This window comes from Anser anser (assembly GCF_964211835.1).
Source record: "Anser anser genome assembly, chromosome: 3".
NCBI classification, from domain to species: domain Eukaryota; kingdom Metazoa; phylum Chordata; class Aves; order Anseriformes; family Anatidae; genus Anser; species Anser anser.
Genome location: NC_139722.1, coordinates 114,183,604 through 114,197,947, shown reverse-complemented (window position 1 = coordinate 114,197,947; position 14,344 = coordinate 114,183,604). Strand labels below are relative to the sequence as shown.

The 14,344-nt window shown below is 42.4% G+C and overlaps 2 protein-coding genes across 5 annotated transcripts in view; both read left to right on the top strand.

The window, feature by feature from the left end:
* The window catches only part of PSME4 (proteasome activator subunit 4), a 77,362-nt gene extending 71,914 nt beyond the window's left edge, over window positions 1-5,448 (top strand). For all 4 annotated transcript variants that reach the window (XM_083832348.1, XM_083832347.1, XM_083832345.1 and 1 more), the window contains 4 exons: window positions 717-879; window positions 1,950-2,083; window positions 3,055-3,193; window positions 3,843-5,448. In XM_083832348.1, the coding sequence (XP_083688474.1) occupies window positions 717-879; window positions 1,950-2,083; window positions 3,055-3,189 (432 nt within the window). In that variant the 3' untranslated portion in view covers window positions 3,190-3,193; window positions 3,843-5,448. The remainder of the gene's footprint in view (window positions 1-716; window positions 880-1,949; window positions 2,084-3,054; window positions 3,194-3,842) is intronic.
* A 6,522-nt stretch (window positions 5,449-11,970) lies between these two features.
* Window positions 11,971-13,886, top strand: GPR75 (G protein-coupled receptor 75). Its single transcript, XM_083832303.1, has one exon. The coding sequence runs from the start codon at window positions 12,099-12,101 to the stop codon at window positions 13,722-13,724; it is 1,626 nt and encodes a 541-aa protein (XP_083688429.1). The 5' UTR covers window positions 11,971-12,098; the 3' UTR covers window positions 13,725-13,886.
* The last annotated feature ends 458 nt before the right edge of the window (window positions 13,887-14,344 follow it).

Below are 14,344 nucleotides of genomic sequence, written 5' to 3'. Positions count from 1 at the left end.
CAAAAATTCACACACAAAAATACTGTTACTCAGGTCAACCAAGTAAATAATGCTGGAATATTAAGGAACTGAATTGTTGATCGTGAAGCACTGAAGTTAATCGTCATTTATTAACCTCATGTTACTTCTCAAAAAATTCTTGTGTTACGGGTAGAACAGAATCAGCTTGGATGACATTTTGTGAACATAGGCTTTTGGAAAGGCTCTTCTGCTTTTGTCAATTCTAATGTCTTCACATACATGTAGGTCATGGGAGGGAAGAATGCTTTTGAATAAAGTATAATTTTTTTTTCTTGAAAAAGAGCTAGCATTAATACAGAGACTTAAAAATTTTGTAAAGCAGATAGAGAATTTGGGATGGGTATCGTGTTTTAAAGGTATTTTCTAACTATGTAAAGTTAATCTAGTCTATGATAGGTATTTCTTGACAATTGAGTTAAATTACAGCATTTGCTTAAGTAGTACGTCACTTTCTAACAAATTATGTAAAGGTAGTTCTGTATTGCAGTAGAACACTTTTTTATTAATTTTGTTACGAGCCATATGGTAAGCTAGTAGTTTATTATCTGAGATAACAGGATAGTATTTTTAAAACGTTTCTTGGTCAGAGTTTGGTAACTTGGCCAAATCAGATGTGCCTAAAAACATAATAAAAACTTGTTTCTTGCTGTTCATGTTTGCTTAGTAACCGTGGTATGTGCTGTCTCTGGTTATAGGTGAGAGAAATGGCTGCTACCACTCTAAGTGGTCTTCTACAGTGCAACTTCCTCACTATGGATGGTCCCATGCAGACCCACTTTGAACAGCTGTGCAAGATGAGGTTGCCAAAAAAACGAAAGCGAGACCTGGGTTCAGCTGTGGATACAATTCCTTCTGGTGGTAAGAAGATTGTTTCAGACTAAAACCATATATTTTGAGAGCAGGTTTGGAAGAAATAAAAAGTTTTTGCTACTCTTAAATGGTTATTCTGCAAGCACTCCAGATAGAATTGGGTTTATCCTGTGATTAAGCAATATTTAAAAATAAACACAAACTCGGAGAAACACAAGGCTGGTTGCCCATGCAAATTTTTTTCTTTCTAAGCATTCGTAACCTGTAATGGGTAACCACATGTTCTTATGTACCTTATTCTCTGTTTCTGTGAATACAGTGCAGTCCTAATCTTTGAGAAGTGCTTTGAGAGTTTGCTATACAGCATAAATGATGAATAAGAATACTACAAAAAAAAATACACAATGTATTCTTAGGTTAAATTAATTTACTACTTCTCCCAGAATTAAAACTTAAGAGATTATTTGATTTCCCCTGTACACACTTGACATAGTTAAGATGACGGGGGATATTTATTTCCTCAGTAAATATAATTTCTTAGCTGCCACAACATGTTTTCACTGCTCACCTACCTTATCTTCTGTTTGTTAGCAGTGTGTTTTTAACAAAACTTAGTTAACCTTTGTTAGAGGCCTTGGCTTCCTGACCTTATAATTAGTGTGTCTGGGTCACGTTCCTTTGACCCAGAAAGACTGAGTTTCCATGTCATCAAGTAGCTCTGATATTTGAGAGAACGTTCTTAACTTGGGAACAATGGAGATATAGCTCATGAGTAACTTACTGTATAGATACTTAGGTTCTTTTATCAAAGAAGCTCTCTTGAAATGTTTATAAAGTATACAGAAGTTACAGATAATTTTTTTACACATTCTTCCACTAAAAATTAAAGATGTAAGAAAGCAGAAGCAAGGTGGAGATCCACAGACTTCTGTGAATTAGACTATACAGTCTGTAAAACCATCTGGTTTCCTGCAGAGATCTTTGTAATGTTCCAGGGTTGTTGTTGCTTTTTGTTTCTCTTTTTTAAAGAAAAAAAACTTTAAGTTTGACTGTCTCATGAAGTGATGGCTTAGATAAAATAGTTGCACCTTACCAAATGTAATATTCTGTAATTGTAGACTTGGTTAAACGCCATGCCGGTGTGCTAGGACTTAGTGCGTGTATTTTGTCAAGTCCGTATGATGTACCCACCTGGATGCCACAGCTCTTAATGGATCTCAGCGCCCATCTTAACGATCCTCAACCTATTGAGGTAAAAACACTTCATTTTACTCTTTAGTATACCATGTCTAAAATATGCTTATTCATCTGCTTTCCTATATATAAATTTAAAAATGCCATTAAGAAACTTACTTTCTGCTGCTTTGTATTAAGTATATAGTTTAATTCACAGACAGACTTTCAAGTATTTCTGTGGGATTCCTGTTCTTGCTTTCAAACTTAAAGCTTAAAAAGCTGCAAGAGCTATACCTACAGTGAGGAAATAGTTTTGCTTGTCTTTTTTTATCTTAAAATTGTTACTTCTATATATACCTACAAAGATAGAATTGGGGGGGGGGGGGGGTGCCTAGAAAATATCAAACTGAACAACAACAACAAAACACTAAAATTTTTAAAACAAGGTTTCATAAGCAACTCTAGAAATGAGTTTTTAGTGAAGCAGTTACTTTAACTATATTTTTGCTTTGTGTATTTTGTTTTCTTGACCTTTTCTGTGTTAAACATGAATTTACTTGCTGAAGGATTCCTTAGATTTAACAGACTTTGCTATGGTGTGTTTTCCTGAATCAAGAAACTGAACTGAGTGGACTTAATTATTTTAGTAACAGAAGATTGTTGTTCTCTGATTTGATTTTTCTGCGTGCCTTCTGTTTTAGACTCATCCACTGTTTCTCATGTTTTGAGACCTGAACCATTCCTTTGAAAAACTTGAGGAAAAGGGGAAAACAATTTCACATATACTTCACAAGAAGCTATTAATTTTTTTTCAAATTTGAAATTGTTGGTCAAAGAATTCATTTTGTAAGAATGTTGGAATTGTGATGCTAGTCAAAAGACTATAACCAGAACTGAAAAAATTAAAATACTAAATTCTTCAGAGCCAGTCTAGCTTCTGTAGCTGCTCAAACACTTCTCTCAGTATTATTTTTGTTTAACATTTGTTTTGCCATGGAGCTTAAATCTACAATTGATACAGATCAATACTGATTGTCTCCTGTGCAGATGACTGTGAAAAAAACACTGTCAAATTTCCGGAGGACCCATCATGACAACTGGCAGGAGCATAAACAGCAGTTCACAGATGACCAGCTACTAGTGCTTACCGACCTCTTGGTTTCACCGTGCTATTATGCATAGATAGGTAAGATTTTTTTTTTTGGCATAAATTAACAGAAACAGCGGTCTTATGAAATCTACTCTAGCTCTCCAATCTAACATAGTGCAGGAAGGAATCTTTCAACCACAGGGAGAATGCCGTCACCAAATACAAGCTCCTTGCATCCCCAGTGTTCTGGTCAGGATCAGATTTATTTGGGGTAACTATTGTTGCCCATTTTTTTCCATGTGTCCCTATATTACATTAGAAATTTGATAGGACACTCTTCTTGAATATGGGTGTTCCCTCTCACCATTTTGTGCCAGTTGGCTGCCTTTCAAATGCATGTCAGTTTCACTAGAGGCCAAGTGCCTGATGCTTTGTACTTGTGATATCTCTGAGGACTTCAGCCTGCTACCTGGTACAGTATATCTTCTAGGTGTTATGATGGGAAATAACCATGGACAAACTGTTCCCTCTTCTGCAGTATGGCTTTCCTAATAGGTCTCTTCACACAGACATGTCCAGAAAGAGCAAATTCAATCCCAGAGTTTCTCTTAGTTAAGCTGCAAGATTCTGATGTCTTCCGTTATGTTTTGTGACGGTATTTGAAGATAAATTTTAATTTGTTTTCATTTTGTTCTGTGGTAATAGCATGAAGCAGTAATTGTGTTTTGAATTATTTTTATTTCAGGCTTCTCCTGGAAAAATGAGGATGTGGGAGCCTTTCTGCAAAATAAAGGAAACTCAGAAAGAAATTTATCATGTAGAAAACTTTGTGTGGGAAATCCTGATGCCTAATCAAAACCACTTTTAAATACATACATAAAGGCCTGGTACTATTCAAAAAGAATTTCACCTCCCTGGGGAGCAGCTGTGGGAGTCCTGTAGTCTCCCTGTAACTGTGTTCATGGAGCCTGATCATGAGTTTATTGAAAGACCCTTTTCATTGGCCCACATTACACATCAGTCTTGTTCCTGCTTTATTGCACACAGTGACTTACACTGCACATTTCTTACCCTCTTTTTCTGACCCTTCTTCCCAGCTGTTTCTGACATCCAAGCTATGCAGAAGCAGAGAGTGCTGCAAATCAGAATATACTCAGTGAAGATCTCCAGTTCTGTTGATGCATCTTGTTATCTAGTCAACATAAAAGACCAGGAACTTAATCTTTCTCAGAGTTTATTTTTCACTACTTGGATTTCAGTGCCCGTCAAATGAAGGGCTCTATATCATTCAGTCCACCTCAGGGCAGGATTGCCTTTTTGTATCTTGTTGAAATGTAAATAGCTGATCTTGTCTGTGCAGTATAGATGATGGCAGGACAAAATGTGGGGAGTGAAAGCTCTTACTGCATGGCCAGGTCTAGATAGCTTGACCACGTGTGGAATAAAAATCTATGATTATCTGCATATTTTTAAGGGTGAAAGACTATGGGTATTTCTACATAATTAGAGCCCACAGGTAAGAAATCATGGACTATGAAGTGAAGGTTGAATTTACAGAATGAAATGTATGTGTAGTGTGAAAAGGCGCTGAATGGCTGACTATTTTTAACTGCGTGTGCTCATAAAGATTGTCATTATTTGAGCAAGCATACCTCGCTCAAAGATTGTGGAAGCTCTGTATGTTTTTTTTTTGCCTGCAGCTTTATTCAGAGACTGGTATCTATTGGCTATTTAACAACATGTTTAATATGTGTTACATAGTTGTAAAAGACTGTATAAATTGTAGAGGCATTGCATTGGCAAAACATTGTACAGTTTGCAACCTTTTACATAATACCATTGTGAGATTAATTTGTAAAGATTCATACTTAGATGTTAATACAGCAGTAGTTCTGGCTTTTGTATCAAATCAAATGCCATTATTAGTTTTTTAAATTATTTTCTTTAACAGAGTATCTCTTCATGTCTAAAAGGCAGAGGTTTTGGTTTGGTTTTCTTGTATCTCATTTATTACTATGTCTCATTCAGATTTTAACAAACATTTGTGGCCATCTCTAAATGCTGACATCACATATTCTGATGTGATAAATTCATAGAATGTGAGGTACATGGAAATAATGCGTAAGCTGGTGTGTTTCAATTTTCATGCAGACTTACAGGAGCACTGACACATTTTGAGTGATCTACCTGCTGAGTGTGTGACTCATTCCAAACTTCAAAGCACAGCAGTGTTCCTGGTGCAGTATTTAATGAGTGTCAGCACACAGATGTAACCACTGTATAGCGTAGTGCCAAAATTATTATTTCAATTGTGTATGTAGTTTAAGACCCAATAAATGGATTGTTTGTAAGACCTGCTTTTTTTTTTGCATTTCTGAAGTGGAAATTTCTTATCTTGAGACTGAACTTAAGGTTGTTTACTGTGCTTTTTAGCTTTTTGTATGAGGTGTGTGTTTATCATGGAACTTGGCACTGAGTTAAGGCAGCATTAAGGATAATTAAAGATGTAGTCCTAATGAGTGGGGACACTAGCTTTTATATTTTTACATGAAAATATCTTGCACCTGGTGAGACTTGCAAAAAAAATTTTTAAGAAGTATGCTTAAAATTGGAAAAAATGTTATGCCTAAAAAGCTAGCTTGAAGTAGAAGATTTTTTTGCTTAAATGAAAGTATTGGAAAGTATTTGCAGCAAATTATGATCTTCAAAGTACCTGTTGGCTGATTAACTGCTATCATAGCAGACATTATCTGTGTTGTTTTGTCATCACCAGGAATGGCCAATAATAGGATCCAGCTCTGCTGCTTTTTGCCATAGTTGGGATTTTATTTTCTTGTGTGTCTGTAGTCACTGCAGCTGGAATTAGTTGTGATGGTGAGGATCCAGCCTTGAGTAGGGAATCATTCTCTAGTCAGAGCTATGGTTGCAAATAAGTAGGTGGTATTATTTCACAGTAACTGTCTATAAATTGGTAATAAATTACTGATGGGATCTGATCCAAACAGATCCCCCAGAAAATAGAGTGCCTGTTCAAAGTACAGTTCTGTAGGGTAAAATGTGGTAGTATGAACAAACTTGGACTGACTCTTTGTGGGCAAAAGATTAAATTAAAGCCTCTGTTCTGAGGATGTAGGAATAACTTTGAGTTATTTGTCACATACCGTAACTTCTCTGCTGCTTTGGTTCCCTACCTTTCCCCAAGCAATCTGTGCACACAATCAGTTCTGGGCTTACCATTACTTTGCTCGATCACATGATGAAAGAGGAGAGTGGGGTAGAAGAACACTCAGGACTTCATCTTGCTTCCCATTACTGACTTTCCATTATAAATCACTGCTCTCAAAGGCAACCTTATGGCCTTTCCTCAAGAAACAAGATTGTTCACAAAGCTTGCTTAGCCTTTTTTTTTTTTTTATTGTTAGATTGAATGGTTGTTGAGCACTTAATGACTGGTTCTGATGAACTGTTAAGTAACATTCAGTCCCCAGTCTCTATTCTGGCATGGACATTTCTGGGACTTTTCTCCTAAGATGGACTGTCTTCTGATGCTTTCCTCTGTCTCCTTGCAGCTCTCAAAGTAGGGAAGAAACAGCTTGGCCTTGCCTAAAGCCTTAGAGATGAAAATGCAATGACTCAGTTTGCAGAGGGAGACATTTCAAGAGTGAGAAGATAGCTTTATTCCCCTTGAACAGTAAGGGAGATGAAAAAAGGTGTTGGAGACTGTCCGGTATGTCCTTGATAGCCTTAGTTGACCGTTTGTCAGTCTGCAAAAGCAATCTCAGTGACCACCGTGCCTTTTTTTTTTGTTTGAGTTACAGTGACTTAGTTAGCTACCTTGCTAAATTATTAAGAATGGAATAATAGCCTATGTTTACATAATCAAGTGGGTACATCTGCATTTGAAAACCTGCTGAAATCACGGCAGAGGCATAATGCTTTTGATAAGACTTGAACTGGTTTTGGGTGGCACTACAGACTCAGCATTGGTGGGTTATGTTACTAACAAGATAATCTGTGTATGGATTTTAAGAAAATGAAGGAGGAAAAGGGATGAACATCCATGTATCTGATATGGAACGTTATGACTCATGTTCTTTTCATGTCCACGTTTATGCCCTCTCATCTTTTTTACTTCTTAAACCAGCCTACTACTGGGAGTTCTGTCCTTGGTACACATGTATGATGTCTCTCCTATCGATTTTTCAGTTAGGCGTCCCCAGCATCCCATATTCTCCACTCAGTCTCACAGTTTCTTCCATAGCTTCAGAATTCCTGGAATCCTGCAGCAGAGACTCTGCTTTCCTTTTCTACTGTGCTGTAGAAGAGACAACCTGGTAAGGTGAAGGGGGGAGAGGGGGAAGTATTGATCCATAGAATGTTTTGTTAACCATTGTCCTTGCAGGATTTTAACTTTAGCCCTGCTGTGAATTATCAACTAATTTGTTTTACATTCTCACTGGCATTGTGCAGTAGTGGGAATGCAGCATTTGTGGATTCCCCATCACAAAATACTTGCTGTACAGTCACATTGCTACACAGGTTTGGGGTGGGGGACATGTTTTTCCAGTGAGGGGGGGATAAGTTAACCTAAACCTAACTTAGACTTTGAGGTTCTCTGCAGGCTAGAGGTAACCATGCTCTGGGGAAGAGGTTTCATGGTCTTTAATCCAGCAAGGTACTTTTGAGGTGCTAGGGCAGAGGTAATTTCAGCCTACTGCAAGGAACTGGCAGTTCTATTACAGAAGAAAACTCAAAACTGTGTGGGAGATGCAGAATATTGCTAAGATGTTTAAGGCAATGCACACAAATTATGAGCAAATTACACCTGGTTTGCTCTGAGGGTTTTTTCTTCTCTCTTGGTCAACAAGTGCCTCCCAGAGCTATTAAAAGATATTTAGAATTCCGTGAGCTGAGGTTAAAAAAAAGGTTACTGTTCTCTCCCTGGGAAGGACAATAACTCTTAGTCAAAGCATTCTTGAATCAGGGGTTCTCCCAGCACAGATGAAAGCTCAGACAGTTGCCTACAAAAGTTGCTAGCAAAATTATCAGTGATTTCTGATGGATTAGAGCACAGTGATTAGAGGAATTCTTTGTATCCTGAAGGGGCAGACTGTTCAAAGAGTGAAAGAGAGAGCCTTGCGGGTTATGATATTTTTCTAATTCTAGGTTGGATGTGTTCTTCAGCCTTTGTTTGTGGAAGTTAGGCCTACTTTTCCTGCTTGGGCTCTTAGCACCATCACTGCAGATATTTTCTATAAATTAGCGGGGCAGACTTTGCTGCTAGAGAGGGAGGAGGGCACCCGCTGTCCTTGGGGAATAGTGAGAGGTGTACAGGGAAATAGGAGCAATCATTTTTGATTGGTATACACCTTAAAAAAATAATAAAAATAAATAAAATAAAAGGCAGTAAACTCAATAAATCTGTTCTGACAATAAGTCTAGTGAGATTAGCAATAAATTTACGGAGTAGCCTCAATGAGTTCATGCAGAAAGGTTTCTATCGAGAGAAAAACTTAAAACCAGTATATTCTCCTTACCTGGCTTTTACTTCTATTCTTCTGGGTTAATTCGCCCTTTTGTTACTCCAGCATCTTTCCCCTAAAGCTGTTTTGTTAAAATGATGAGGCACTGACCCACTTTCGTTGGGGTAGGGGGCGGGCAGGCTTCCACAATTAAAGTAACTACAATTTCTTGTGGTAAATATGTACAAGATTTGACACTTCGAATAAAATGTCTTGGGAACAGAATTTCGCCTCGTGCTGAGAACTCTGACAAATATTTAAGATGCCTCATAGTTCTAGAGAGCTGGTTTTTTACAAATTGGTTTAAGGAAGGCCTTGAGAGTGCTATAAAGTAGGAGTTAATATCCTAGTACCTTGTGTGAGGTGCTGCAAAAGTTGTTGCTCCTGTGATTGCTGCCTTGCAAAACCTACACTCATTTTTTCCCCTGCTCTTGTCCCCCGCCCCAAACTTTGGCAGTTCTTTTAAAAAGGGGCTGAACAAGAGGGACCGTGCAGTGTCTCACTTTCCCATGGAGATGTGTGCTGCCTCAGTTCGTCCCCTCGCTCCCAGACTGCAGGACCTGTGTTCCAATGAGTTCCCTTCTGCTCACTGCCTCCCGTAGTCTTCGTGGGCGCTCAGCTGAGTGCATGCTGCTATCTGCAGCATTTTTGAACACACATCACTGAAGTTCTATCCAGGCTCGTGCTTTTCTACTGAAATGTTGGAGACTTGCAGGCTATAGTAACTGCTAACACCTATTCCTTCATTTCAAACTACAGTTCATAACTATAGAGGTATAAAATACCTAATAAAACAAAAACCCTTGCTTTTCATGTGCCTAAATCCTGTGTTAATGAGATGAGTGACAAGCTAAACTATTTACTATTAGAAAATGGCAGATATCTGGCATTTTGCACATAGCTAGTTCTAAATACCTTTTTTGTAAGGTCCAAGTCTTACAGATCTGAAAAGTGGATTTAGTACTCAGGCTCTCATAGAGTGGTTTCAAAAGCACACATGAGATCAGTCTCTTGCTAACTCCTTTAAAACACATGGGCTTGCAAAAAAAAAAAAAAAAGTCCCATTAGGCATATGCAGTTTTCCTTCTATGTGCGCTTCTACCTGCTAATCTAGTAACTGAGGGAAATCAGGAAGTCTAACTGTGGTCAGCCAAGCTTGAGCATTTGGCCAAATAATGTAATATTTGGAATTACATTAGCCTTTCCCATCTTCTTAAAGGACTCACATTTTTGCAAGAGGTTGTGTTATTACTATTTTTTGATAAGTGACACCACAGAAGTAGTCAAGTCTAATGTAGACTCAGGCATTAGGCGTAATGTGAAACTAAGGTCCAAGTTCTTAGTGTCTTGCTTACAACTAAGTGCAGTACATTGCCTGCTCTGAAAGGATGCGGGTATTGTGTTCACATTAGTTTTGCTTACAGAGAACAATCATCTCTGTTTCCTCAGCATTAATCACTTTGAAGTAATTGACTCTTGCATTACACTGCTGTTTTGTCAGTCTCATTTAATCACAAAGTTAAGCATGTTCTGATGTTCATAAATAAGAAAACTCAGGGAGATCGCAGCTCATCACTGAAAAAAAATCATACTCAGAAGGGCCAGGATTCACCCACAGAACTCAAATTAGCCATGACTGGAGAACAAAAATACAAGCAAGAGTGAAAATAAAAGTGATAGGCAAGCTGAGAGGCTTGAAGTCCCAGGAAAACATGGATGTGATGTTCTGGGTTTTGTCCATCTTCATTGCAAGTAGTTTAAGAACAAAAACAATGTGAAATGCCCCTGACCGAGGTGCCCAGGTTGCAGCCTGCTCTGATGGCTGCTAGCTTTTCCCAGCAGCAGACCACATAATAAGGCTGGACGGATTGCCAGCTGGAGGTTGTGCTTAGCATGCAAGGCTTGTTGGCCTGCCTGCTCTTGTGAGTCATAGGTTTACTGAAAGAAATTGCTCTTAGTTTTAGAAAGAAATGTGTTGAAAAATAAACTACCAAGTAGCATTGACAAGCTGTCAGATGGCAATCTAACACTCTTGTCGCTGCCTTGATGCTTCTGCAAAGCACCACCATCCTTCTGCAGGATCAGTGAGGGTAGAGGAAGGTTATTAAGATGATATCCAGATTGATATATATGAGTCTATGTGGGAATGTACACTATAGGACAAGTGCCCATGCAGAAGTCAGAAGTACTGCATCTGCTGTATTTTCACAGCACTTTTGTGCCTTTACCTGGCTGGACTTTCAGTGAGAAAACAGCAGAGATGACTGACATTGAAGTCCTTCTGTTGTGTCTGCCTACCACGGCCCTTTGCGGGTTTGGAGAACGTGTGCTGAGTCTTTCATGATCACCTAGCCCATGTAAGTGATTCCAAATGATCCACTTAATGTTGAGACATCCAATACACCATCACTTCACAAATACAGCACTCCCATTTAAAGTATTTAATATTTATACTGTATTTGTTCTTTATCCATTTACTGCTACTATTTTTTTTAAATATTCTTATTTGCTACAGGAAGATGGATGTTTCCTTACTCTAGACTCTGCACCAGCAAGGAAGGGTATTCCAACCCTGCTCAGTTTGCACAGGAAAGCAGGGCAGAAGTGCAAGCAAGAGAAGATGCAGCATGCAAAACTGCCTTAACTTTTTATGGTAAACAGTTTTGTTTTGGGGCAGGTATGATGTTGGTGTTAAGTCAACACGGAAGAATGCTGAAGCCTTGAGTGGCCAGCTGTTGACTTGGTGTCCTGTTAAGGGCAGGGCTGGGACCTGACTTGTCGTAAAACCTCCAGCTGCATTCTCTGCGCTGGCTTCTCGGCTTTGCAGTGCCTGTCCCTGGGCTGGGGCTGCCGGTGCCCAGTGCAGGATGGTGCTGCCGCTGGAGGACGGACGGACAATCTGACATGTTAAGGTGGAGACAGGTGGAAATCGCAGGAAGGACTAGATCAAAACCGAAGTCCAAGGGCACTAACTTGAAGCAGCCGGGTTTGGGGCAGCTGCTGCTCGAGCATCACCCCCGGCCCCTTTCCCCCCGGGGCTCTCCCCGCACCCAGCGGCGAGCTCGGGCGCTGACAGGCCCCTGTTCTCTCCTCGTGTCTCAGCGGCTGCCGAGGGGCGGCCGTGCCCGCTGTCGCCTCCTTTTGCTCTCCTCCTCCCTCTCGCCCGGGGTCTCACCCCCCGGCCCCTCAGCCTTTCCCCGGGGCGGCGGGGCCGCGGCGCTGCCGTGGGGCCGCCGGGGCGTGTGCGAGCTCCGCGGCCTCGCCTCAGCCGCCGGCGCCGCGCCGGGGGGAGCGGGGCGGGGGCCGGGAGGCGCCGCCGGGGCCCCGGCGCCGAGCGGGGAAGGGGCCGGGCCGGGCCGCGGTGGCGGGCGCCATGGCGGGGCGGGCGGCGCCTGGCCGCGGGCAGCCCTGAGGGAGCGGCGGCGGCGAGCGGCCCCCGCCATGGGCCCGCCTCGGCCGCGGTGAGGCGGCGGGCGGAGATGAACGCGTCGGGGCGGCTGCCGGCGGGGGGTGAGGAGGAGCCCCCCGGCGCCACGCTGCTGCCGCTGGGCGGGAACGGCAGCGCCGCCGGGGGGCTGCGGGAGGGCACCCACACGGCCACCCTGGCGGCCTGCGCCTCGCTGCTGGCCCTCGTCTTCTGCCTGGGCTCCTACGGCAACCTCATCGTCTTCTTGTCCTTCTTCGACCCGGCTCTCAGGAAATTCAGGACCAACTTCGACTTCATGATCCTCAACCTCTCCTTCTGCGACCTCTTCATCTGCGGGGTGGCCGCCCCCATGTTTGCCTTCATCCTCTTCTTCGACTCGGCCCGAGGCGCCCCGGGTACCTTCTGCTTCGCCTTCCACCTCACCAGCTCCGGCTTCATCATAATGTCGCTCAAGACGGTGGCAGTCATTGCCCTGCACCGGCTGCGCATGGTGCTGGGGAAGCAGCCGCACCGCGCCACCTCCTTCCCCTGCACCCTGCTCCTCACCCTGCTCCTGTGGGCCACCAGCTTCACCCTGGCCACCCTGGCCACCTTGAAAACCCGTGGCTCCCGCCTCTGCCTGCCCATGTCCAGCTTTGCCAGCGGGGAGGGGAAGATCATCCTCTACCTCTATGTCACTGACTTCATCTGCTGCGTGGCCGTGGTGTCCGTCTCCTACGTCATGATCGCCCAGGCCCTGCGGAGGAACGCCCAGGTGAGGAAGTGCCCGCCCGTGGTGGCCATGGACACCTCCAGACCCCAGCCCTTCGTGGGGCCCCCTTCCGCTGGGGCTGAGGAGGGCATGCAGAGCGCCTTGCCTGCCTTGTACAGGAACCAGAGCTCCAGCAAGCCACAACACATCCAGACGCACAGCTACACCAAGCACCTTGGCCTGCCGCCAGCCCCTGCCACCAGCCGACTCCAGCTTGTGTCAGCGGTCAACCTGTCCACAGCCAAAGACTCTAAGGCAGTGGTGACGTGCGTCGTAATTGTGCTTTCTGTCTTGGTGTGCTGCCTGCCCCTGGGCATCTCTTTGGTGCAGGACATGCTGTCCAGCAGTGGTGGCTTTGTGCTTTACCAGTTTGAGCTCTGTGGATTTACCCTCATTTTTTTCAAATCTGGATTAAATCCTTTTATATATTCCCGCAACAGCGCTGGACTTCGGAGACGAGTCCTCTGGTGCCTGCAGTACCTAGCCCTTGTCTTTTTCTGCTGCAAGCAGAAGACAAGGCTTCAAGCCATGGGCAAAGGCAGCCTGGAAGTCAATAGGAATAAGTCATCCCACCATGAGACCAATTCAGCATACATGTTGTCTCCAAAACCTCAGAAAAAGCTTGTGGATCAAGCCTGTGGTCCTAGTCATTCCAAGGAAAGCGTGCTGAGTCCCAAGGCATCTTTTGGGCATCAGCACTATGCACAGAGCAGCTCAACCCCCATGAACACCCGAATTGAGCCCTATTACAGTATCTATAACAGCAGCCCTTCCCAGGAAGTGAGCACCCCAAATAGCTTACAGCCAGTGAACTCAACTTTTGGATTTACCAAATCCTACATTGCCATGCATTATCACACCACCAATGATTTGGTGCGAGACTATGACAGTGCTTCGACCAAGCAGATACCGGTACCCTCAGTGTAACCTTGAGAAAGCAGTTCTGATTCTGATCTAGCTGGTTTAGTGGGTCCTCATCTTTGCTTTTGTTAATGATTATTCTAAACACAGTTATACTGTGTTGCTCTACTGCTGCTAATTTAAAAAAAAAAGGCAACAACAACACTAGTATTAATATCTAGCTATTTGCATTCAAAGTGAATGCTAGGGTATTACTTCTGTGTTGTTTTCTTGAATTTCTGTGGCAAGTCAGAGAGGGCAGTATTTTAGACTTGTATTTGGAATCATTACACGAGGATGTTTTTGTTACAAAATTTTACCAATGGACGTGTTAAAAAGATGTTAATGCTATAACTACGTGATTTGCTACGTTACGAGACAAAATATCTCAGAGTACAATCTGAGGCTGTGCCAGAAGTATTATCTGTTAAATTGCATACTTGCCATATTTTCAGACAGGAAGAATTGGGAGGATGCTGGTATTTTAATACTTAGGTTTAAACTTGCATTTGCAGAAGGTTGGAAGAATTGGTAGTATTTAGTTGTAGCAAGTGTCAGTAATAATGAAATTTCCATGAATTTCAGCAGAAGTTTAGGATTTCAGCCTTTCAGCTTTCCAAAGCAGGATGAGGCATTTTACAAACAGC